Here is a 24,299-nt window from a genome sequence, read left to right as displayed (position 1 = left end):
TATCTGTTTTTAAACAATTGCAATAGCCTTGTTTTCCCATTGCAAATCGCAACACATTTTTTTCTAAACATATTTTTAAATACACAGTACAACTTTGATCTACACCGTAAATTGCAAAATTATCATGTACTGGAACAGGAAAACTGAAGAATCAGACTCCATAGTAGCATCTCCTATCCATCTTTGCAACACTGCACTTGATAGGAATGTATGCAGCTAATCCTGTCAATGCTTCAGGAGCAATGGTAGTACTGAAATATGCCTACCTCTCTACTTTCTTAATCAAACTGTGCTTGCCTGAACCTTGTTCACAAAGCTAACCCATGCTCACTAAATGTTTGGCAGCTTAGTGAAAAACGTACTTTTTTCACTAAGTCCAACTCACTAACCTGCTTTATAATCTAAAACAGAACACATTCCTTCTCTGTTCTCCCTCCTTTCTCTACGGAGGCTGTACATGTTTGAATCAGAGCCTGTTTTTCATTGCAAAGATGTCTGCCACAGAGGCATTGCTACTCAGACAGTCTGTGTAAGACTGTCAAGGACTCCCAAGACCACAGCAGATATTACTTAAGGCATTGGGCAGCTTCTCCCTTATCTGTACAAAAAGGCTAAAGGGAATCTTATAGCCTATTTCCCAGTCTGAAGTTGTAAAATAAGCCTGCTGCAAGGAACTTGAACTCTGGGATTTGTGCGGTAAGTAGCAGTCTTTGTTACCTTCTCAATAGCTTCCTTGGTCAAAGAATCAGGCAAGAAAACATTCTCGGCCAGCAGGAATGCAGAAATAGTGTTCAGCAGGGTCTTGCAGCAAGATGATGAGAGGTCTGGTGTTTGTAACATTTTTATTAAAATCTGAAATGAAAGCACAAGACCTGATATTCGTCTAAGAAGATAGCTATAGTCTGGTCTGAATGACCTGGACAGTCCCTGGAGCAGGAAGGCATGATGCTTTAAGTTTCAGCCCACAGAAATGAATCCTAATAGTCCTGTCAAAGTTTGAAGGAACTATACTTGCATTTGAACACAATGGGGTCAAATGTATGTGAATCTGGTAGGACTGCTCTACCATTGATATGGGGGGGTCTAGGTTTCCTCCCACATGGCAGGAACTACAGTTCAGCATGGTCTCTAGCAGCAGCAGCAGCCGCCCACTTTTACCCTTGCTCATTTAAAAGAAGAATACACCAGCATTACAGTATAAAATTAAATTTTCCTGGGATCAGGGAAGTAGTGATACTCACAATAATTGCCTCTGTTCGTTCAAATCTTAAGCCTACTGATACATCCGAAAATGTGTATGAGTGCTTCAGCTGACCACACCTCCTCCATATTCAGTTGATACTTCTCTGGTACATCAGCCAAAGCGATGGGCTGACCTACCTGACAGACGCGTTCAGGCAGTGAGATTTTGGATCCATTTGCATGTTTCACTAGGATCAGATAAGCTTGCAGAATCCTTTCCATCTGCTCTGAAGCCATACAGCAGTTGGCCTTAGTTATTCTCCTCTGCAAGTCTAAGAGTGACTCCTGTTTAAATAATAAAGGAAAGCAAAACGTTTCTGAGAAATGATCAGACCCTGTTTCACTTACTGCCATTTGAAAGGCATTCTAAAGAATCGTCGTCTCATCTGCCCAACCTACTGTTGACTGTCGCATTCACGTTCAACAAACTAAACCTTGCAGAAACACTATTTGATTCCCATTATGTAAAAACACACATCCTGGATTCCTTGGACAGAGCAAATACCTCCCAAGACAAGGGTCTTCTGAAAAGCCAACCCATCACATACAAAATAGGAAAGGAAGAGAAAGAAATACTTGGCCTCAGAGCCACAATGGTATAGAAGCACCCAGCTTCCACTGGAATTATCGTAACTTAAGTACTTTTACACTTTATGCATCATTATGCTAGTCTGTATGCTGAGATGTTACTCATATCATCTACATTACACAGATAATGGAGCTGCTCTGGATCAGTACCATTAATGTCCCTTCTGTCCAGAGAATATAAACTCCCATCCTTGATCCTATAAATTGAACCCCATTTAGAGAGCTATCATAGACTATGTGAATATTTCCTTCTGAACAAACACCACTCACCCACTGGTTCCGAGGGTAAAAAACCAAGCCTCATTAGAAATAAAGGCAATTATGTCACCAGTTTCCAAGATTTCATCACAACAGCAGATGCCAGGGACTCAGATTCCAGGGATACAAAACATTCAATGGCAAAATATTCTGTAGCTAACGATAGTCAGACATGAACTGCTATCATACTGGGTGAGGTAGGAGGAGCAGGATGGGATTTTTCTGTGAAACTATGGATAGTCACAGAGAGGGAGTTCCAAGAAGGAATAAACAGGATTACATACCCATGCTGGAAGGACTACCCTGAAGTTCATGTGTACCACTTCCTCCAGTTTCCCATTTCACCCCTCTGAGGAGCACAACTGACACAGTTGTCAGTTGCAAGAAGTTTCAAACCCCCTTAGCAAATCCCAACCACTAGTAAAAAAACATCTAAATGTTGATCAGGTAAGTAAGAAGCACTTGCCAGGCCCTTGCTCATCATTCTACATCAGCCCAACCTAGCACAGCACAGCCCTCAGCACTCATCCCTCAAACCTTGGAGCGTAACTCCCCAACCAGGAACACGGGGAAAAAGCTTCCCCTTTATTGTCACAAAGCAGTCTTGGAACCACTAACGTACCTAGTTCAGCAATGTAAAGCGAGCTGTAGCATTCCCACCCCAGCAAGGGGCCTGTGATGTCTGCCTCTGCCAAGGCAGATCCTACAAAAGTGCCTTGCTCAGATGGGGGACCGAGCTCTGTGTATCACACACACAGCATTCCCTTCTTACAGCACAACCACCAGGGTCACTAAACTTACAAGAGTGCAATTTTTCTCATGCACATGACACTGTATTTAGAGTTTCCAAAGCAGAAAAAAAACCCCAATCCTTGTCCAATAATACACAAGTACTTTTCTTGGTAAGTGCACATTCTTTTTCAGTCTCCCATAAGCAATAATAATAATAATAAAAAAAAAAATCAGTGTACCTCCAGGCACTTGAAGACAATGTCAAAATGCTCCTTATGGATATGCACTGCAGCTGATCTCATCATCTGCTCAAAGGCTTCTCCTACAGTTACCCACGGTAGTTCAATTTCTTCTTCAGTAACAGGCCCCAACTTTACCAGAATTAACTTCATAGCCTGCACAGGAAAAGAGCACATCATGTCCTTATACTTCAAAAAAAAATCTAGCAGTCCTAAAATTAGTTAGTGCAATCTACTGCTGAAATATTCCAGTGATCTCGACTCTTTCTAGAATGTCTACAGGGAAAAAAAAAAAAGGCTATCACTTAAAATCTGAAATATAGCAAGCAGTACTATTTTAATATCACAGGAAAACAGAATGGTAGGGGTTGGAAGGGACCTCTGGAGATCATCTTGTCCAACCCACCTGCTTGAGCAGGGACACCTAGAACAGGGGGCACAGGAACGCGTCCAGGCAGGTTTTGAATGTCTCCAGGGAAGGAGACTCCACAACCTCACTGGGCAGCCTGTTCCGCTGCTCTGTAACCCTCACAGTAAAGAAGTTCTTTCTCATGTTTAGGTGGAACTTCCTGTGTTCCAACTGGTGCCCTTTGCCCCTTGTCCTGTTGTTGGGCACCATTAAAGAGTCTGGCCCCATCCTCTTGACACCCACCCTTTAGATATTTGTAAGTACTGATGTAATCCCCCCTCAGTCTTCTCTACTCCAGGGTGAACAAACCCAAGTCTCTCAGCCTTTCCTCATAAGCGAGATGCTCCAGTCCCCTGATCATTGTGGTAGCTCTCTGCTGGACTTGATCAAGCAGTTCCCTGTCCTTCTTAAACTGGGGGCCCAGAACTGAAGACAGTACTCCAGATGTGGTCTCAGAAGGGCTGAGTAGAGGGGGAGGATAACCTTCCCTTGAGCTGCTGGCCACACTCCTTTTTATGCACCCCACCATACCGCTGGCCTTCTTGGCCACAAGGGCACATTGCTGGCTCAGGGCCAGCTTGCTGTCTACCAGCACTCCCAGGTCCTTCTCAACAGAGCCACTTCCCAGCAGTTCAGCCCCAGCCTGTAGTGGTGCATGGGGTTGTTCCTCCCCAGGTGCAGGACCTTGTACTTGCTCTTGTTGAATTTCATGAGGTTCTCCTCAGCCCAGCTCTCCAGCCTGTCCAGATCTCGCTGAACGGCAGCACAGCCTTCTGGTGTATCAGCCACTCCCCCCATCCGGGTATCATCAGTGAACTTGCTGAGGGTACACTCTATCCCTTTGTCCAGGTCATTGATCAACATATTGAACAGGACTGGACCCAGTACAGACCCCTGGGAAACACTGCTAGTTACCAGCCTCCAATCAGACTCTGCCCTGTTGATCACAGCCCTCTGAGCTCTGCTGTTCAGTCAGTTCTCAATCTACCTCACTGTCCTCTCACCTAACCCACGCTTCCTAAGCTTGTTTACAAAGATGTTATGGGAGATAGTGTTGAATGCCTTACTGAAGTCAAAATAAACAACATCCATTGCTCTCCCTTCATCTATCCAGCCAGTCATGCCACCATAGGCCATCAGGTTGGTCAAGCATGATCTTCCCTTGGTGAATCCATGTTGACTACTTCTGATAACCTTCTTTTCCTCTACATGCCTGGAGATGACCTCCACAATGAACTGCTCCGTCACCTTTCTGGGGATGGAGGTGAGGCTGACTGCCTTAGAGTTTCTCAGGTCCTCCTTCATGACCTTTTTGAAGATTGGAGTGACATTTGCTTTCCTACAGTCCTCAGGCACCTCTCCTGTCCTCCATGAATATACAGGAATACTGTATAGGAATTCCTAAAAACAACCTTCCTATCTCAAAGAATATTCTTAGAAGGCAGCTTTCATATCCTATTAAGTAGTGAACAGCAAGCTTATTGCCAAGGATCCACCAAGGTGAACAAGACAACACTCAGTTGTTTCACTGAACACTGCCTAAGGCTCTGTTACAGCAACATTTAAACCAGCAGTCTTTTCTTGTCTTTACCGTCTCTGCACAAGAGTGAAACATGTTTCGAACACCCTTGCACATCTCAAAAAGTAGTTGTCCTACACCTTCCACCTTCTCAGGGTGCTCCCCCAGGTCACTGAGCATCAAATTGAAGATTGAGTTTTTGTCAGAAACCTACAAAACATAAGGAGAGAAAAAACCGTTATCTTCCATTCAGAGCTGCCAGATGGATAGAAGCAATTAAATGGCTTCACAGCACCATTTTACTTTCCTAGTCCTGCCTTTCCCAACCGTTGAAACTCATTACTTCTGCAACCACACAAGGAAACTGAAAGGACAAAAATGATCAGCTATTCAGTCACTACAGCCCCACTCCCCCCAAGATGTACACAGATCTACTGAGGTCACTGCAGCTGAAATATGCAGTTTTGATTATCATGGTTTTAGAGTGAAACATGTGTCTAAATGCACCATTAGACTGGTCCCAAATGACACACAAGGTCACTGCACTGGTGTGGAAAGAGATCTGTATCTGCTGAACACAGAATCCAGTCATCCAAAACTATAACCACACTTGGGAATACTGCAAGGATTTCTGACCCAAGATTTTAAAACCTTCCATTTCTGAGGATTTGACTTGAAGCTCAGCCATATCTGAAAATACCAATCAAATAAATGTGCTTTTTTAAGGTCTCTCAACTTAGGACAAAAACGAGGATACCCAGATTTGCTAGCCAGTCTCAGGAATCGTGGCTTTTGTATATTTTTACTAAATAAATGGCCAAAAAAACCCCCGACAACCAACAAACCACTCCCTTTCCTCAGTCCGTGAAAGGCTGATCTTGATTGATCTGCCTGGAAACATTATATACTCTGATTTTCAGGACTGCAAAAGGGTTGTCACAAGAATGTCAGTTCTACAAAGGCTTGAAAGCATTAGTGAAGAAGCCAGTGAGCAAACGTGCATTTACATATTAAAGCCGCCTTTTGCAAGATTACCTTACTGTTTCTAGTCATTTTAGATAAACCAACCACAGACATTTGTTTTAACTGCTCTTAAAACAGAGAGCACTGAGGCCTCTATTTGCCACTGCTGATGCGAAGCGCATGGCATTCTTAGTAAAACACTCACTAAAAATGACAACTCAGGACACGCTGAATGCCACTTCAGGCCTTGTTCAGCCTTCTTTGGAGAAAACCTAATATTACACATTGAATCCAAGAGCCACCACAGAATGGAGATAGCATCAAAGTACCAACACCTCACTTACCTTTCTCATTAGAAAGACAAAGCTTTCAGCAGCAAAGCTTCTGATGTGAAGTTTGTGGTGAGCCAGCAGGGTGCTGTACAGGCTACAAAGACAAAAAATAATCCACCATCTCAAAGGCAATCCAAGAATTGCCACCAATTCATTTTAAAAGTTATGTTTTCAATTTACACTTCTTACAAACACTAAGAATCTGTCCTCCTAGAGAGGGGAAATACCTTCAACTCTATTCCTTCCCATTCCCCCTGGATAAAGAACAGAGTTTTGGAAAGAAGGTCAAATGACAATATCAGGCAAATCAAGCCACATTTAGAAATACCTCTAAAATCTCTGGATCCACACAGATTTGACTGTAGCATTAAGATTTTTAACATATATACTCAGCAGCATTAAGTGAAACCAGAGTTGATTTGATAAGCCAGATTTATATTTCAGTTGAGTCAACAGGCTCTCCTGTGCACTTAAAAGTTTCTAAAGATACAGTTCACAGGGGTGATAAATATTTGCAGTTTTCTGCTAAGTATCAGTAACAGTTGCAGGTGGCTTGGCACATGTTCGGTGCAGAGCAAGCAGTGCCTCAGATTCATAGCCAAGCAGATGTTTTTTCAATATGCCCAACAGCGTTTGCTGGGTTGGGGAAGAAATCAGTAACCCCTCTTTTGCTCCATCTGTTCCAAACTGAGATTAGGAGGAAGCAACTTGGACCCACCGGCTATGACAAAACGAAGAGACCTGCTACCTCAGCAATATAAGATTGAACAAGCAGCCTTACTGGGTCAGGCCACAGGTCCATCCAGCCCAGTATTCAGTCTACAGCAGCAGCCAGCAGCAGATGCTTGGGGAAGGTTTAAAAACAGGGCAAGCACACACGCAGAATCAGCCTTCAACCACCTGCAGTTCAGGGCCTCCCCAAGACAGAGGTGGCTCCTATGCATTTGGTAACTCCTTCCAACTCAGCCAATTTACCTTTGAACCTATGCCAACATTCCACAACATCCCGTGGCAAGCAGTTTGAAAGCATACAAAACTGTGCATACCTCATCTGCTTTCTCACTAAGACGACAGGAAGAAGGGGAAAAACATAAAGGGGAAAATGCTGGGTAAGGGACAATTAAAGACTGAAAGGAATCCATTCACTGTCATTACTCTAGGTGTCTGCTATTGGGAAAGACAGAAATTATAAAACTATGGCTGGGGTACTTGACAGATACTTGAGACCTCTGTTGAATTTAGACTTGGACAGAGATTTTCACAGACGACTCTGACAACCCCGTGCCTTTCTGAGCTTTGTTTAGCCAGCTGAGGTGGATGCTTCCTCTCCTATCCCCACAGGAGAAAAGGGGACCGAAAGCCCAAATCTGCAGCCCCCACATCCCTCCTCCAATACAGTGGCCCATGAAAGTCAGTAGGATCTCAAAGGAGCTGCATATGATAACAAGGCTCAGAGTCTCTCAGAAAGCAGGGAAAGCATGCTAACAAGTATAGTGAAGCACTAAGCCATGTATTTGTGTGGCATTTACATTTCTGTAGCATCTGACAACTGCTGAACAAGACAGACATTAAAAACAGCTTTTACCTGTATATGTTGTGTATGTCCTTCACCATCAATCTCCACAAGTATTTGTAGAGATAGGAAAGAGAGGTAAAAGCCCATTCCAGCAGCTCTGTGTCCTGTGTATCCAGTAACTTGGTGATGGCCAGGAAAAAGTCATGAAAGTGAGGATAGAAATCAGTCTGAAGATCTCGAGCCAGCTGCACCACAAGACTGTGTTTCAGAAAACACACCAATGTTAGTGCATTTCAAAAAAAAAAACAAAACCACAATAAAAACCTAGTCAAACATTGCATTATCTGGCACAGTCCTTTGGAAAGGAAGGCAGCATCACCTTTTATTTAACTTTTATTTAAATATAACTTATTAGGCAGCTGTGGATGGCAAGAATCTTAAGAGCTGAAAAAAAATCAAGCAGATAACAGTAAACAAGACGACATAAATTATTAATATCAAACAAAGCACATTAATATTCTGTCTGACACTCAGTGAGCTCTCAGGCTAATTTGCTTGCCTTGTCATAGGTGTGGGGTTTTTTTAAGACTTAGAACCATAAAGTTCTATCAGGGAATTACAATGACTTTGGGCATCTAATTGCTATATCTTCCTCAGAAACAATAAAGAAAAAGACGACTCAAAACAGGACTCCTGCTTACTTGTAATACCATCAAGGCTTCTGACTACATTTTGTCACCATATACTTACTCTAATAGGGGTTGATAAGCAAGACTGCCTTCAACTTGCAAATGTGTTTTCAAGCTCTGCACAATGGCACTCTGGTAATAGACCAGCTGGTTGAAGGACTGGCACTTGGTGGCCACTTCATTGTAGAATTGCACTGTTCAAAATATAAAAGACAAACTCTGAAAGCCAGTCCAGTTCCCGGTAAACATGTAGGATGTTAAAGAATAATAGCTCTCCAGAACCCAATCCAAAAACCAGTCAATACAAAATCTCCCATTGGGCTCTGGATGCAGATGAAATGTATTTTAACAGTTTAAGGAAAGCAGGAAACACGAATAAAAATGACATACCAAAATGCTGAGTGAGGTTCAGTTCCCTCCATTTTCGTAGTCCTTCAGAAAAATAGGTTTCCACCTCCTGTCAAACCAAAAATAAAATATCTATCAACCCTAATGAATGTAGCCTGCAAAGATGAGATGTTCAAATGAAGACAATTATCAAGTGCCTTAAATAATGTGAGAATATGTCAAGAAATCTTGATTACTTCATTTCAAAAGGTGCTACAGAATTTCCCTGAAAACAAGACTTTTCTTTCTATATACAAAACACATTTGAAAATATTTTCTGGTGACAGGACTTGTTTACATAATTGCTTTTTAGACCTCTGTTGACTAGCCCTGATAATATAAGATGCTGAGCCATAGCCCACCCAGCACAAACACTTTGGGATTTCTTTTGGCATCCTCACAGCCATTGAGTGGGAAGTTCAGAAGAACAATCCAGAAGTCCAGGAGGTAATAACCTGCAAAGCACTATATTCACAATGATGATCTACAGGACACATATAGATGACCCTTCCTTATGATCTATAAAGACACACGCACATGCTTTGTACACATGCTGTGAGTATTGCAACTACTCAGCGCCCATAAGTCTTTGCAGGGCCAGACACAGGCATGCTGAGTGCCACAGCAGCATCTTCCATGCTCAGCAACACACACAGGCCCACCAGCCACATGGAAGCCATTGGTGTGACGCTGTCAAAGAGTCCCTATGGCAATACTGTGAAGCAGGTCAAAAACTAAAGAGGAACAAAGCACAAAATGAGGCTCCAGGAAAGGCAACTTTTCCAGGAGCTTTTTTCCCATTTCCTCCTGAATAAATTTCTTAAGTGAATCTTTCATGGAGCGTATCTACTTGTGATGCGATTTCCAAAAATGACTGCAATTGTTCTCACCTCAGCGTAGCTTCCAGTTCTGTCAATCCGATGAATAATATCAATATTAACATTGCTTAAGCGCTCCGAAAAGGTAAGAAACTGTAAAACAAAAGGACATATATGTTTCTTGCTCTATTCCGAGTGCGGCCCTTCTAAGTCCCTCTCAGCAGTTCACGCATTGCAAACAAAACCCACACTTATAACGGCAGGCTGCCGGATAGTACCTGTCGACCAGTAAACAGTCCTTCCAGAATTTTAAGGCAAAAAAAGGCTTAAAATGCCCACGAGCAGGACCGAGGCTCGCACCCCACACGTCTCCACAACATGGTGAAAGGGATGCAGGAGCATCTACCCGGATTGCAGCATACTGCCTGGCTCTTGCCTTTCCCGAAACAACGTCTAAGTTAATACCCCCAATGGAGATGTGCTGGGTTTGGGTGTTGTTTTTTTTTTATTGAATTAAGGCAGTTTTCTACACCAAGGCTGCGGAGCGCCCGCCGCGGGACACGGGGGGGTGACTCGACCCACGCAGGTGTCGCTCAGTGCCGGGGAAAGGGGGAGAAGCCGCGCTCCGGCGCGGGCGCCTGGGCCCCCCGTGGCCTCACCACATCGCCCGCCCTCCCGCCCCCTCCCGCAGCCCCGGCACCACGGGCGCTAACATTAAACCACCACCGACGGCGAACGCCCGAAGACCCGGCCACCGGCCGCGGAGACCCGCCGCTCACCCGGTGTGTGTTCCCCGATTTGTGGGCTGAGGGTTTGCTCTTCATGGTGGCGGGGGGGAGGGCGGCCTGGGCCCCACGGCCGGCCTCACACCGACAGCCACACGTGCGGCCCTACAGACCGGGCGCCGCCATGCCGGCCGCGGGCTGCCGGGAGGAGGAGGAGGAGGAGGAGGAGGAGGGCCCGCCGGCGGAAGGGGCGGGCGGTGGCTGAGGGGGCCGGGCGGTCCGTGCGGAGCGGGACCCAGAGCCGGGCTGTGTGGAGGGTGGGAGTGACAGCTGTCCCTGTCTCACCGTGGCGGTGAGCGGCCTTTCCGTGAGGGCTCTGGGCAGAGCAGCCCCCCTGGGGCGCCGCGGCAGCGGAGGGAGGCCCCAGCCGCGCCCGAGGAAGAGCAGTCGGTGCCCGGGAGAAAAGGTTGTGTGGGAGAGCGCAGTCCTCAGCCTCAAACGGCCGCTGCGCAGCTGCTACAGCCCCGATTTTAGCACAGGCTTTTGCTCAGACCTCAGGAAAAAAAACCCAAAGCTTATCCGAGACAAAGTACGCGCACACTAAAGCCCTGCGCAAGAGCAAACGTTTGCGGGCTGACGGTCGCTCGCCACGGCGCTCACAGCAGTACCAGGGCCGCTTCTGCCTGTGGCTGCCATTGCAGGAGGTAGAGAAGGTGCGCTGGGGGGACGGGAGGTGAACAGAAGCTGGTTGAAGCTTTAGCTGAGGCAGGTGCGGCATGAGCAGCCCAGAACCACGCGACCATTTTGGGCTGCAGCTTCCAAGGCTCAGGGGTTTCGTCCCAGCCTAGCCTGCCTGTCCTGCCTGCTACGGGCAGCTCAAGGCCATTCTCAGGAACCAGGCTTGCAGGTTATTCAGACAGCAAGACACAAGTTTGGATTTGAGCACAGCTGAAGTTCACTGTTGGGAGCACGTAGGGACCCACTACTTTGAACAGACCCAACAGGTTAAACACTGCCAGGTGCATCCAGAAAAGCTGCCCACAGGCAGGCAATAAGCCATTAACACGATAGCCATCTGGACAGGCAGGGGATCGTCCTCACTCCAGCTCCTGCGAAGTCAGAGAACTGCAGAAACAGCTGTTCGCTTTCAAGCTTGCTGTTCTGCTGCTGGAATTGGAAGGACTTCTGATATACGGATTAAGTGGGAAGTGAATGCCTAAGTTAGGCACTTGAGTTCAAAAAGGTTGGCTTAAGTGTTTTCAGGCTGAAGTATCTCCATTAGAAAGTGCTGCTAAAAGCATGTGGGGAGGTCTAGATCCACAAAAGACTTTAGGCACCAGTATGCAACTGTTTAAGAGCACAAATACCTCTCTGGATGTGGTTAGTAAATTCACTATATGTCTCCTACATATTGTGAATTTGTGAAAAACAGTCTACAAGATCTTTTTTTCCATTATGAAGAGCATCTTGTAGAGTTGTGGAACTTCAGGGAGAAGAGCTCAGGTGTGCTCTGCCTATTGCAGAAGATGAGTTACCAGCAAAAATAGAAGACATTAGAGGAAGTTTTTAAAAGGTTACAAATGCTACTTTATGTTTGTAAACTGGCAACTTCTCAGAAGAGTGAGACAGGCTAGCCCTGCAGCTGCTGATGTTCATGAGAGCTTCTGCCCGTAAGAACTGACAGACTGCATTTCAGCCAGCACTGAATATAGCATTTGGAGATATATCTGAGTGAGCCTTAGGGTAGTAACTCAGGTATCAATGATACCAGTATGGCCATGACAGTAGGTCTGGCACTTCAGCTGGGAAGGTTCAGTGACCCAGAAGGTCCCTTCCCCACTTCTGTATGTGTTACAGCTATGTTAACAATACCATTTCTACATGTACTCCTTTCTGACTATAATGCATCCAGCCTCAGGCCTTATTCCTTTACTTTTCCAGGAAGAGATGTGGCTCTCCCACCTCTGGGCAGGCCTCAGCTCCAACACCCTGTGATTATCTGGTGGGTCCAGCTGTCAGCAAGTATCCTTCAGAAATCTGGCAAGCAGATGGTCTTCTGAAGAGTGATGGCTATTGGTAGTAATACCTGTAGAGTCACGTAGAGGAACCCATTGTAAAACAGCACGTGCATGGCTGTCATAGTCACCTATGCAGATCTGACTTCTTCAAGCACTTGCTGTGGGCTACAACTACCAGTCCCTGATGGCAATCCATCAGCACTTCTGGGGCAGGTCTAACATTCTTATATCTTCTCCATTCCTGGGTTCTGCTGTCCAGAATTCATTTGCTGGAGCCAGCAAGAGCCAGACCCCCTCTTTGTAGAGGCAAAGCAGGTTTGTCCTCTGGAAATGTGTCTTACCTTGAGACAGTGTCGTACTTTCCAGTTGTTTCTTTGGGGTTTTGTTGTTTGGTTAGTTGTTTTTTTTTTTTAAAGAGTACTGTCAATTTAGCTTAATAATAGTAATTTAGGTAAAATATCTCAGTGTTTAACCCAGGATAGTCTCACAGGGCAGAACTCATCTCACATAGCCTGCAGTGTTACAATGCACATGTCTGCCTCTGAGTGGTCACTTTAGGCTCCTCTTATATTCACTGCAAATCTAGGTACATTCTTGTACATGACACATCAGTCTTAGAATAAAGTGATTTGTGCCTTAGAATTGGTAGTCTCTGAGGGTCTAGACGGCCCCATTGTATGTGCATATCTGCAACTGACCCTATGAATGCCCCCCTGGCATGGCTCAATAACTACATAAATATGCAGTATTCAAATTATTACAGAGTTGACCTATTTCCATCATATTTTTATGTGTATCAAGGACAACACATACTCTCAAGCCTGGACAACACATACTCTCAAGCCTGTACAACATGGAGTTTCTAACCTAAAGGACATGCTATCTGGTACAAGGCAATGAGCAGCCAGAGTTCCAGACAGCCTGTTTTTAACCTTAGGATATTGTAGGTTGCAGAAATGCACAGGTGTAAGGTCAGATTTCCATTTTTCTATTATATTCATGTGGGCATGGTGCCAGGAAAAGAGTTCACATAGGGAATCTCGTTGTGAGAAGATCTCGCTTTTTCAAAGTTAAATATAACAGCCAAATAGATTAACAGAAACACCCGTGAATTTAGCCAAACAACTTCCAAGTCTGGGTGCCTAAACATGAGTTCCTCAATCAATATTAAAGACATTAAATAAGTAACTGGAGTCTTGACGCGATGAAGGTTACCTGCCTTGGTTGTGAACACAGAAGCTCTTCTCTTTGCCTGTCTCGAGTCACCTCACAGAACAACTCGGGGTGCACAGTCTGGGTGCACATGGCTAGAACCCTGCTGCATCACAGGAGCTCTCAGAAATCCTCATTGAGGGGGAAGCTGGCATGGATTTGAAGGCAGATTATACAAGTGCATGATATCTTTTGTGTACTCTTTCAACCAAAGCAAACAGATTTTTAAATTTTGTTTTTTAATTTACCTGGAAAGTAAGGAGAGACCATTGAAACACAATGACACATTTTCATTGCCAGTTTCCTCCTCAGCTTCTAGCTGGCATTTTGCCTTGCCTTGCAGGAGAAAGCCCCACAAGATTATATAGGATGTAGTCAAGAGAACTGGCATTTTCAAAAACAAAGTGGGCAAGATACTGGAATCCTGTTCTGCAAACTGGTGGAACTGTTTGACCACATTTTTTCTAATATGCCTGAAGCACAGAGATTCTGCAAATAATGCAACTCCAGGTCAATGCTAGCTGAGTCCTGGGGAGAATTTCACCTGTCATTATGTTTGCAGACCAGAGAGTTCTGGGCAAGGAGCTGGAATATAGATCCCAGATTTCTGCAGCTATTTGGGGGGAAGGGGGGAGCATTCATGCCTGAAATATCCTGAACCTTGGGACTTCTCTCATGGAAAGGGACACTGACAACCTGATTCAGCCCCTCAAGACATCTAGGTCAAGTGGCTCCTCTATTGCAAGACAGGGTCCTGCTGCAGAGCTGGAGCAGGTGGGCTGTACTAGCTCCATCTCTAGAAGCAAACTGAGTAGTGCCAGAGCACAGGGATCATCCACACCAATTATTCATTAAGGGAATCCCTGGCACAATTTTTGTTCCTGCCAACTGGTAGTATTCCAAGGTTCCTGCTCAGTAGGAAGCCACACCTTGTTTCTCTTGTGGCATGGGAGAAAGTTGTAGAGTTTAATCTTTCCAGCGAAAGAAAAAGGGTCTGAATTCTGCACAGGCAGCGTTTACACAGATGGTCCTGAGACAAGAAGGGATTGCAGTGGTGACACTGCTGCTGTTCTTCATCCCATGTCTCTGCCACTGGAAGCAGGAGAACTGGCTTTGGCCTTGTCCAAAGCAACAGCAACAGAGGCAGCAGGAGGAGGATGAGGACCCACAGAGGAAGCAGGGGGCATGGAAAGGAAAATGAATGGGGAGGATGGAGTCTTGTCCCCAAAAAGGGATGCAAATTCTCTCCTGTATTTCATCTTCAGCACTAGAATGAGGGGCATCTGGATTTGGCAGAGACCATCTGGATTTCAGGCTGGGTGTCAGCCGTCTGGGACTACTAAATGTCTGATTACAGTCTAACTCAGATTTCTGACAACTGTCCCAAAACCTGGCTGTTTGGCATGTCCAGGAGCAAAGCATAAAGCCTTTAGCAGCGAATCTGAAGCTAGGCTCCCAAATCTCTCCTTCCACTCACCCAGATCCTTCTTGTCTGTTTGGAAGCTTGAAATGACAGTGTAAGATGACAAACTGGGGCTGAGGGATCACAACTCTAAGTTTTAAGGTAAAGTTAAACCTTCCAAAAAAGGGAAGATGGAAAATGGTAAAAATCTCTTAGAAAAAGGTGCACACAAGGGAATGCTTCCCTCAAAATCATTGCCATCTCCTATATACAGTTTTCCTTCTCTTTTTTGTCCTCTTCTGCTCTGTCTTTATCGGTCCCTTTCTCTGTAAAAGGACGCTGAGGAAAACTAAATCAATAACCCAAAGCTGCAATTTCTCATAGTGATGTTGAGAAGCTCATCATGAGTATAAAAGACAAAATCATAGAAAGATGGGGTCAAGGATATTTCCTTTCTCAAATAATTTCTGCCTTCAAACTTGCAAAGTCAGTTGTGCATGGCATTCGGGGGCAAATAAGGCCAGGCTCAGCATTCTGTTACTGAAAGGAACGGATGTTCCTGCCATTGAATGGAAGGTAACATACAAAGCAATTGACACAATTCTTCATGTCTCTGCATCCATCTGGTTCATACAAGATAGATCCAAAATTTAGGTTTTGGCTAATGAATTTGCAAATTTTTTTTTCTTATTTGGAGCTTGAGCTGTCCTAATATTCATGCAGCTCTAACTTTGTTCTCAGGTTCCAACAGAGACAGTACCTCACTTAACCATTCCTGGTCTCACAGATCCAAGAGGCATAGTGTATAAAAGCTGAAACTCTCAAGAAAATGTCTAATAATCTCAGCACAGCAGAGCCCTTTAGGGAAAAAACATTTAAATGGATACATACCCTTAAGCTGAGACTGTTATGAAGCAGTCTAATTTTGGTGTGTACTGCTTGATGAAGTATCTGTGGGTAGCTTAGAAAAGTGGAAGAACTTACGCAATATTGAGAGACAAAGCAGCCCTTCTTGCTACTTCCACTGTGTCATCAGCTGGTGGTACTGGCTGTTAATCATAGATGGTCAGGAGAGTGTTCCAGCATTGGTCTAGATAAACCAGAAAAAACCCCATGACTAGATTCTTTGGTTCGTTTCCAAAACTGTGTTGCCTGAAGAAGGATTTGCCACCAGAGTCAACTCTGCTTGCAGACAATGTCCCTATTCATACTGTAGTAGGAATTTTAGGGACGCCTTAGGTGTGTATTCTTAACTCCTAGCATCCCAAGTTTCTGCTAGTCAATGAGTCCCTCTCTCTGATAAAAACCTTACAAGGAGATACAACTGTACTTTGCTTGGAAAACAATTCTCTCTGGAGGAAGAGATGCAAAATTTTATCAATGCTCTGACTGTAGAGATAATGACATGGAAAAAACCAGGGCTGTCCTTTCTTTCCACAAAACTTAAATAAGATTTTGGACCCTGGTGCTGCTTCTAATACTGACTTGTGGGTTTGAATTATGATCATATCAAATAGGAGCCATTAAAACAGATACAACCAACGTACTGAAATAACAGATCCCTGTGCAAAAGATATCCAGATGGAGACTGAGACTTCAGAAACAAAGAAAAAAAAGAGCATCAACCTCCAAGTATGTTAAAAAAAAAAAAAAAGACACTGAAGCAGGTGAAGTCCTCGTTGCTTGTACTGGACAGGCACTTACCACAGGGGTGCAGTTCACCTCTCTGGCTGTAGCCACCTGTGGCACAGAGGACTATATTTGACCTGGCATTCGTAGCCAGTGGAAGGAGATGCGTACTTACAGGGTGACACATAGATGAGTTAACAGGTGCTCCACCAGTGCCTGTTTTGAACTGAGATGAAATAAACCCCCTTAAAATGGTGATCAGCTAATGCTACTGTGCATTAGCATCTGCTGTGGCAAGGGATGGATTCCCTTAAAACCAGCTGTGGCCAAAGTGCTGCTCCTTGACTGCCATTTCTACCTCTGTGCTTCCTTGGGCATCACAGCATCTACTGAGTTTGCAAATTGCTGACACTATCACATGGCATTTCCATTATAGATATTAACCTGACGCTGCAGAACGTGTGGGGCCTTTATAATGCTGGATCTGCACCATTCTTTTTTGCATCTTCAAAAATGCTTATTAAAGTTATCATTTCTTCCCCTTTGCCTTAGCCCACAATCCACATTTTCATCAAAACCCCCTCAGTAACGTATCTGAGTGCATGCTAACACTAGATGCCAATACACTATGATAATATAGACATTCACTGCAAGAGTCGCAGCGTACCTGGATTGGTAAAGTCCCCCTCCCAGGGAGTGTGGTCATGAAAATCCACATAACGCGTGCTCACTGTCCCCCACCCACCACCGACGACCCACCACTGCCCAGCATCCTGCAACAGCCGTAAGACTGCAGTCCAAGAGGCTACAAAAACTATGATGTGTCCCAGCAGCATATTGGGAGGGACCAAGGATACTGGAAGTGTTTCTACTCTCCAAAAAACCAGGGATTTGCTATTTGAAATGTACAGGTATCATCAGAAATAGGTGCAATGAGTCTCATGTTATAGAATAAAACAGAAGAAACCAAACCAAAGCCAGCAGCTGCAGACAGTTGGACCTGAGGGAAAAATCTCTTATCTCCTTTTGGTGATGAGTGTAGCTTTGAGGACGTCTGACAAGCAAACCAGTTAAACATATAGAGCTGGTGCAAGTATGCATAACTGCCTTCAAACGTTTCCAAGCAATGCATGCGTCTGTGTGATCTCCAGCGTGGGCAGCCTTGACAGAGAGCAGAAGAGGGACCTGAAAGGATCAGAAAAGGGTTTAAAAGAGAGGCAAGGCAGTCAGCTCATAGAGACACTCGAAAAATGGAAGAACAAACTGAATAGCAAACAGCAATTTGGGGGGAAACGCTTCTTGGACTGGGGGTCCAGAAAAGAAGGGGTTCAGGCAGAAGGAATGTGGGAGGGAGGAGAAAGAGAAAAATTCTTAATATAAGGAGTGAGGGGGATGAAAGGAGTCAGGGAGCACAAGAGATTTAGCAGTACGAATTACAAAAAAGGATGGGAGGCAGATAACACGGGAGATGTCAGAACTGGTGATAGACACTCTGGAATATGAATGGAAGAATAAACCAAAATAATAATAAAAAAGAGCTACTTAGGGCGCTGGGGCAGTGGCAGGGAACATTTTTCAGATTATTTTTCAGTGCCAGAGTTAGCAGGCTCTTTTCCAGAGGCTTCCTCTGTAGATAATGGAAAAAGACGGGCTCCTCCAGGGAGCATATAAAGGCAGCAAAGTTTCTTTCTAAAGAGCCTGTCTCTCTCCTTCAGTTAGAGAGGAGGAAACATAGGGAGCCAAGCTGCATAACCAACACTGTGCACCTAAAGCAAACGCATCTCAGAATAACACCAACTAGAACATGTGGACAGGGATAGTTTGGATAGCAGGTAGTGGGGAAAGAGAAAACAACAAAGATAAAATAAGGAAATTCAGAAAAGATTTACTCAGAAAAAAATCATTTTTTCGTTGATCATTCTGGTGAACATTTGACAACCCTTCCTCATACATTAACTGTGAGCAAGCAAACTAGTTGAATTGTAATTCTGTTGATGCAAAATTGAACACCTTAAATAAACAAAAGATCCCAAAGCCATGAGATTAAAGTTCAAGCATGTAACTTATTTATCCTTTTCAGTTAAAGAAGTGAAATCTGCATCACAATTTTATTCCCATATTAATTATTCTCTTGAGCAAATAATTATGCATGCCACATCTCCCTGTGCGGACAGTCCTTAAATACATTTTGAAATCTGTCCTTTTAAATGGAGCAGAATTCTCCAGAAAATAAATTGTAGGTTCCAAATAATTCAGATTTAAATGTTCAGCATTCAAGGCTAACTTAAGTACTTCCTTCAATCCTGAGGCGGTGACTATTGATTTTAAAAGGTGTGTTGGTATTAGGGGGTTACACAAGTTTCCTTATCAAGCCCATTAAGTACTCACATTTAAATCATTTTGCTCGCAAATTGCATTCGTTCAAATTTCTGTGGAATGCAAAAATAGAAAAAACAAACAGCCAAGGAGGTTTCATTCAAAACGTCAATAGAAACGTGATAGATTCCCATGGTTTTTATGCATCTCTCTGGCTCTTTTCCTCCCAGTGATGTCTTTCTCTGGAAGTAACTCCATGTCTCTTTGTGTCCCAAATGAACTAAGCATGAGAGGACAAGCACTTCAAGCAAACAAGTTGTTACCCTGAAAGTTTTCCCATGATTAGCGTCTTAAGCAAAGACCTTTTGCAAACCTATGCCCATGCAAATTTAGGATTTGGGTAGGATGAGGATTGGAAATGCTACAGGCATAGAATTAGGGAATGATGCTTCTTGAAATATTTAACTTGTTATGTTTATGGTGGTGTTTTAAGGCATAAGACACTTGCAGATTGCATCACATTCTTGCTATTGCCCACAAACAGCACGCAGTCTGTGCAAAAGGGGCTTCTAAACTTACCATTCTGTGCTTTGGGCACTAAAAATCCAATGAGCTGGAAAGAAGTTTCTAAAAGTATGCTTGGAGATGTACTCTAGTGATATTCTTGGAAATAAAGAGATGGCAATTGCAGGGCATCTCTGTAGAAGAAGATCCCAGTGCTCAGAATACAGGTGCCATGTGACTATTTCTAAAGAACTCATCCAAATTTTACAAGGAATATTGGTGATGCTGCTGCTCTTCTGAATACCCTTGCAGGATTATTCTGTCATGTCCAAACACTATTAGCAGAAGAAGAACTGACACACTCACACACACACATAAAAAATAAATTGAATGGACAGCTAAGAACATCATTAAAAAATACTGTGGAAGATTTGTTTAAGGTAGCATTAAACCAGAGGGAGCAAAGTCAATAGCGATGGTAGTCAGGTAACTAGCTATACCAAGCCCAGCAATTCAGAACAGCAGTGTGTGGGCAACCACAGCAAACAGGAGAGATTAGGATGGAGCCAAACACTAATTGATCTACAGAAATATAGAACACCATCAACAATGAGCTTCCATTACAACAAAATCTGAGCAGGATTTTCAAAGTGATATGTGATGCTGTGCAGGAAGCGGTTGCGGTTTTATTAATTTTGCTGGAATCAAAATCTTCCAAAAGTAAAAGAAATGCACTTGAAGCATTGCATTGTGAGCAAAATCAAACTGCCTAATTAGGATTCAATTATTAAGTTTGATATAATATTCCTAATAATAACAATGAGCAAAAGGAAATTTTACAGGTAGCTCCATTAACAGAGGAGTAAATGGAACCTGGATCCCGACAGCTGTGCCTTTGGGTTGGTTGGCTTGTGTATTTAAGAAGGGGTAGAAAACACACCTGCAGCTTTTTTAAGGTCTTTCTCTCGTATGGTTTCACTGTTATCTAATAGAGGTTCAGCTCCTGCTACAGTCTTCCCTTCAACAAGAACATTTACAGGACCCCTCTTTTTTGCCCATCTACTTTTGTGAAACTAGTAGTGCCTTAAAATCTCCGAGGCCTCTACCCCTCTGTAAATTTGGTCACGATGTTCAATGGTTAGTGGACAGAGGGCAAACACCTTCCACATGCATACATATATGTATACACACAGATCCCACGCCCCTAATTTCCTAAGTAAATCATCTAAACAAAGATAAAGTTTTTCAAAATGACAAATCATAACACTGTTCCCAGAAAGGGCCAAACAGTACAAAAAAGGCCAAAAATTAGGTTTTGCACATTTTGTTTTGCATTTGTTTTGTTTGTTTTTACCAATGGCCAGCTATTCTCTGGCAAGGTTTCCAAACCTTTCCCTATGTAAGCAGAAGAAAACAGAGCTCAGACTTCCGAACCTGGTCCCAGCACTACACAGAAGTACCACTGAGCATGAACTACTCTTCATGTGCAAACTCAGCTCATCTGGTGTAGGTACAGCTGAGCCCCACACAGTCTGAAACTGCACGCTCAAGCAAGGAACCACCAAAAGTCCAAGAGCTCCCAGGCTGCCAGGGGAGATTGCAAAGGGTCTTGCAGCACTGCCAAGCAGTGTTCACTGGGCCTCCAGTGCTCTTCCTCCTCACTTCCAGTTGCTTTTGCCCATGCCTGCATTTGCCTACAAGCAGGAGAACCCCTCAAAGCATATTTCCACATCTTAATTAGGAGAGGTGGGCAGCATGTCTCCAAGTGCAGGGCTTGATATTTGGTTTGTCTCTTATCTGTAGAGGGAAACCCATCACACCGAACTCCCAGTGCTGTGGCCCATCCACACGGAAAGGAGCAGGGAGGGACTGTCCTTCCAAGCGATACAGACACTTCCAGTTACACCTCACAGAGGTGTCCAGTGATGGGAATGAGCCCAATACCAGCATGAGAAAGGAACTATTTGGATCCCATAGGGCAGTCAGGGATTTATTTAGGCAGATTCATGGCCTTTTTAACTTGAGAGCGCTGGAGAGATGTGAATCTTACACTTCCTGCTATTAAACACCAAATCCCACTGATGCCAGTGGATCTCACAAGGATAGAGCCACATAGGCAGTGAGATGAGGGACCATGTAAGACCCGATGGAGATGGGACAAGGTGCAACAAGAAAACAATTAAATATGCTCCCTGGGTTTGGAAGACATTTAAATACCTATTGTAGTAATGAGAAAAAGCAAACACCTGCAGTTCTGTCTCTGTTACGCAGCACAATTCCAACAGGTTCATGGAGCTAATTTGATTTTGTGTGTGAAAAATCCATTTTGCCTTGTTCTCCAGGTCCCCTTACTGTGATTTAGGACATGGGCATCATACAGATTCACTGCTGGTTCCTAGGACGGAAACACCTGAATGGGAGGATCCAGACTTTCTTGCCATATCGGTTATGATGACATTTGAAAGGCGATTTGCTTAACACTGCTGTAAAAAGAATCAGATGCCACCTGAAACCAGAGTGACGTGCATTTCCTCATAGCTGTTTGTGTTTCAGTTAAGAAGCATGATTTGTTTTCCAATACATGTTATCACTTGCTGTGTTTACATTATGTCAAAAATGATAAAGAAGCAGAACCAAAACCGTATTATTCCTGTGTAGTTAATACTTTAAATGCATGTTATTGTTTGAATGGTTTGAGCAACATAATACCTGAAAGGGTACAAACAAGTGACACCAGGCATGGAGTTCTGAGCAGCACGAGCTGTGGGTCTGGGCAGGAGGCTGCTTATGCCCTTCTCATGACAAAGTGGGTCATGTTTTTTGACAGCATGTATTTTTTTGCTGGACAACACCAGTTCATTGCACTGCATGGAAAGGTGCTGGTTTTGGCTGAAGATTTTTTGGGAGGGTTTCTCATCTTTCATGTGGTCAAAAGCCAATAGCAAATTAGGGCAACCACCTCAGGTAATCGATAGCTCCATAGCCTAATTGGTAGGGGTACAGAATAAGTTTCTTTGCTCTTCCTCAGAAGGACATATGGAAACTGTTACTCATTGTATAAGTAATTAAAGAGTAATTAGGCCAGAGAGACTGACGCCCTAACCTGGTGTGGTAAGATGAGGACATGCCACTTGTACCACAGTGGCCAGCTTCTGTATTTTCAGGGACATTTGTACTCCTGATGGGCATCTAGAGGCCAGACCAACACAGGCATGATTTCACAGCTCAACTTAGTAATCCTGCCAGACCAGACTTCCACTTACACCTCCTCCTTCCCACCTAGAAATACCTTCAAATGGCCTGCCAAATCCAGAGCTCCCACAGAGACAGAAGTGCTCCATGAGCTGAGTTTGGCTGTCAGGTGTCTGGTCAATCATTTCTGTCTAAGATACAGAAGGCTGCTGAAAACCGTGTCTCAAATTGGTCAGATGCAGGCAGGTCAGAGTGTCTTGTGCTGAACACAGAGCACCTACAGCAAAGACGGCTTCCAGCAAATCCATCTGTGGATAAGAGCCAGGAAAGGCTGGGCACGAAGGAGACTTATTTACCTGCCACGAAGGAATTTTTATCCTCAAACCAGTGCTGATGTGCTGGGAAATCACCATCCAGTGTAGCACTTTGCCAATGCACAGTTCAAGCTGGAAAGCCTCCATGCAAACCTACTGAGCCCCGCTGCAAGGTGTGCTGTGTGCAGCTGTGCTGCTGTTGGGTGCACCTTAGTCAGCTTCGGCTCCTTACATCTTAATCCCACATAAGGGTTGCGAACATACGGCAAAGTGGCCAGCTGTAGTATTTGCTGGGTTAGTCACGGATGTGCTAGCTGTAGAAACAGGCACATCTCCAGTGCTTGACATCCATGGCCTTGAAATCCCATAGGTATTTTTGATGCATTCCCATGTGGGTAAGACGTGAACCTCCATCCGTGATACTGCTGTGCACTTTGACTCCTGAACCTGCGGTTAGTTGAGGAGTGTTAGCAAAACTTCCGTGAGCACAGCGCAGGTAGCGGGGCTTCCCTGTCATGTAACTGCAGCTGTTCGGTAACTCACCTGGGCAAATGGCTATGATATCTGGTTCAGTGAGGTATCTTCCAGATTACTCAACACGTAGGAATGTATATATCAAAACGTATTTTCACCTTCATTATTTGGGGCGATGGTAGCATGTGCTAACTAAGAAGGGTAGGAAATACTGTCCTAGGGAACTGTCGGGTGAATTGGCTTCCTTCCAAACCCCTGGGCCACGACCCTTGGTGGTGGTGTAACCCCGTTCAGGCGGGGCTCTGCAGCAGGGTCATCCCGCCAGCCTCGCAGGGCCCGGAGGCCCGGGGCGGGCCGCAATAGCCCGGGATGGCCCGGCCGGGGCCGCGCCGCCGGGATCGCCGCCCCTTCCCGCTCCGCGGGGGCGCTCACCGCCGCGGGGAGGAGCGGGCACCGCCGCCGTATAAGGGCTGCCCGCCCTCCCGGCTCCCGCACTCTCACCGCTGCCCCCGGCGCAACCACCCGCGCCCGTCCCACGGACACGGGCGGAGACCTGCGCGGGGCGCATCGCTCCACACCGCCCCGCACCGCTCCGCACCTGCCCCGGCGGGGCGCACCGCACCGCCCCGCACCGCTCCGCACCTGCCCCGGCGGGGCGCACCGCACCGCACCGCTCCGCACCTGCCCCGGCGGGGCGCACCGCCCCGCACCGCTCCGCACCTGCCCCGGCGGGGCGCACCGCACCGCCCCGCACCGCTCCGCACCTGCCCCGGCGGGGCGCACCGCACCACACCACTGCACACCACCCCGCACCACACCGC

At 45.1% G+C, this 24,299-nt stretch overlaps 1 protein-coding gene across 1 annotated transcript in view; it reads right to left on the bottom strand.

The window, feature by feature from the left end:
• Window positions 1-10,602, bottom strand: part of UTP20 (UTP20 small subunit processome component) — a 66,006-nt gene extending 55,404 nt beyond the window's left edge. Inside the window, exons 1-10 of the mRNA XM_064451942.1 lie at window positions 10,472-10,602; window positions 9,765-9,845; window positions 8,878-8,944; window positions 8,549-8,681; window positions 7,868-8,056; window positions 6,295-6,376; window positions 5,060-5,197; window positions 3,060-3,215; window positions 1,381-1,527; window positions 718-852 (exon numbers count right to left, since the gene is read on the bottom strand). Of these exons, the coding sequence (XP_064308012.1) occupies window positions 718-852; window positions 1,381-1,527; window positions 3,060-3,215; window positions 5,060-5,197; window positions 6,295-6,376; window positions 7,868-8,056; window positions 8,549-8,681; window positions 8,878-8,944; window positions 9,765-9,845; window positions 10,472-10,516 (1,173 nt within the window). The 5' untranslated portion in view covers window positions 10,517-10,602. The remainder of the gene's footprint in view (window positions 1-717; window positions 853-1,380; window positions 1,528-3,059; window positions 3,216-5,059; window positions 5,198-6,294; window positions 6,377-7,867; window positions 8,057-8,548; window positions 8,682-8,877; window positions 8,945-9,764; window positions 9,846-10,471) is intronic.
• Window positions 10,603-24,299: the final 13,697 nt, after the last annotated feature.

Source organism: Phalacrocorax carbo, chromosome 1 (genome assembly GCF_963921805.1).
Source record: "Phalacrocorax carbo chromosome 1, bPhaCar2.1, whole genome shotgun sequence".
Lineage (NCBI taxonomy): Eukaryota > Metazoa > Chordata > Aves > Suliformes > Phalacrocoracidae > Phalacrocorax > Phalacrocorax carbo.
Note: the sequence above shows the minus strand (reverse complement) of the source record. Positions and strands in the feature narration are given on the sequence as shown.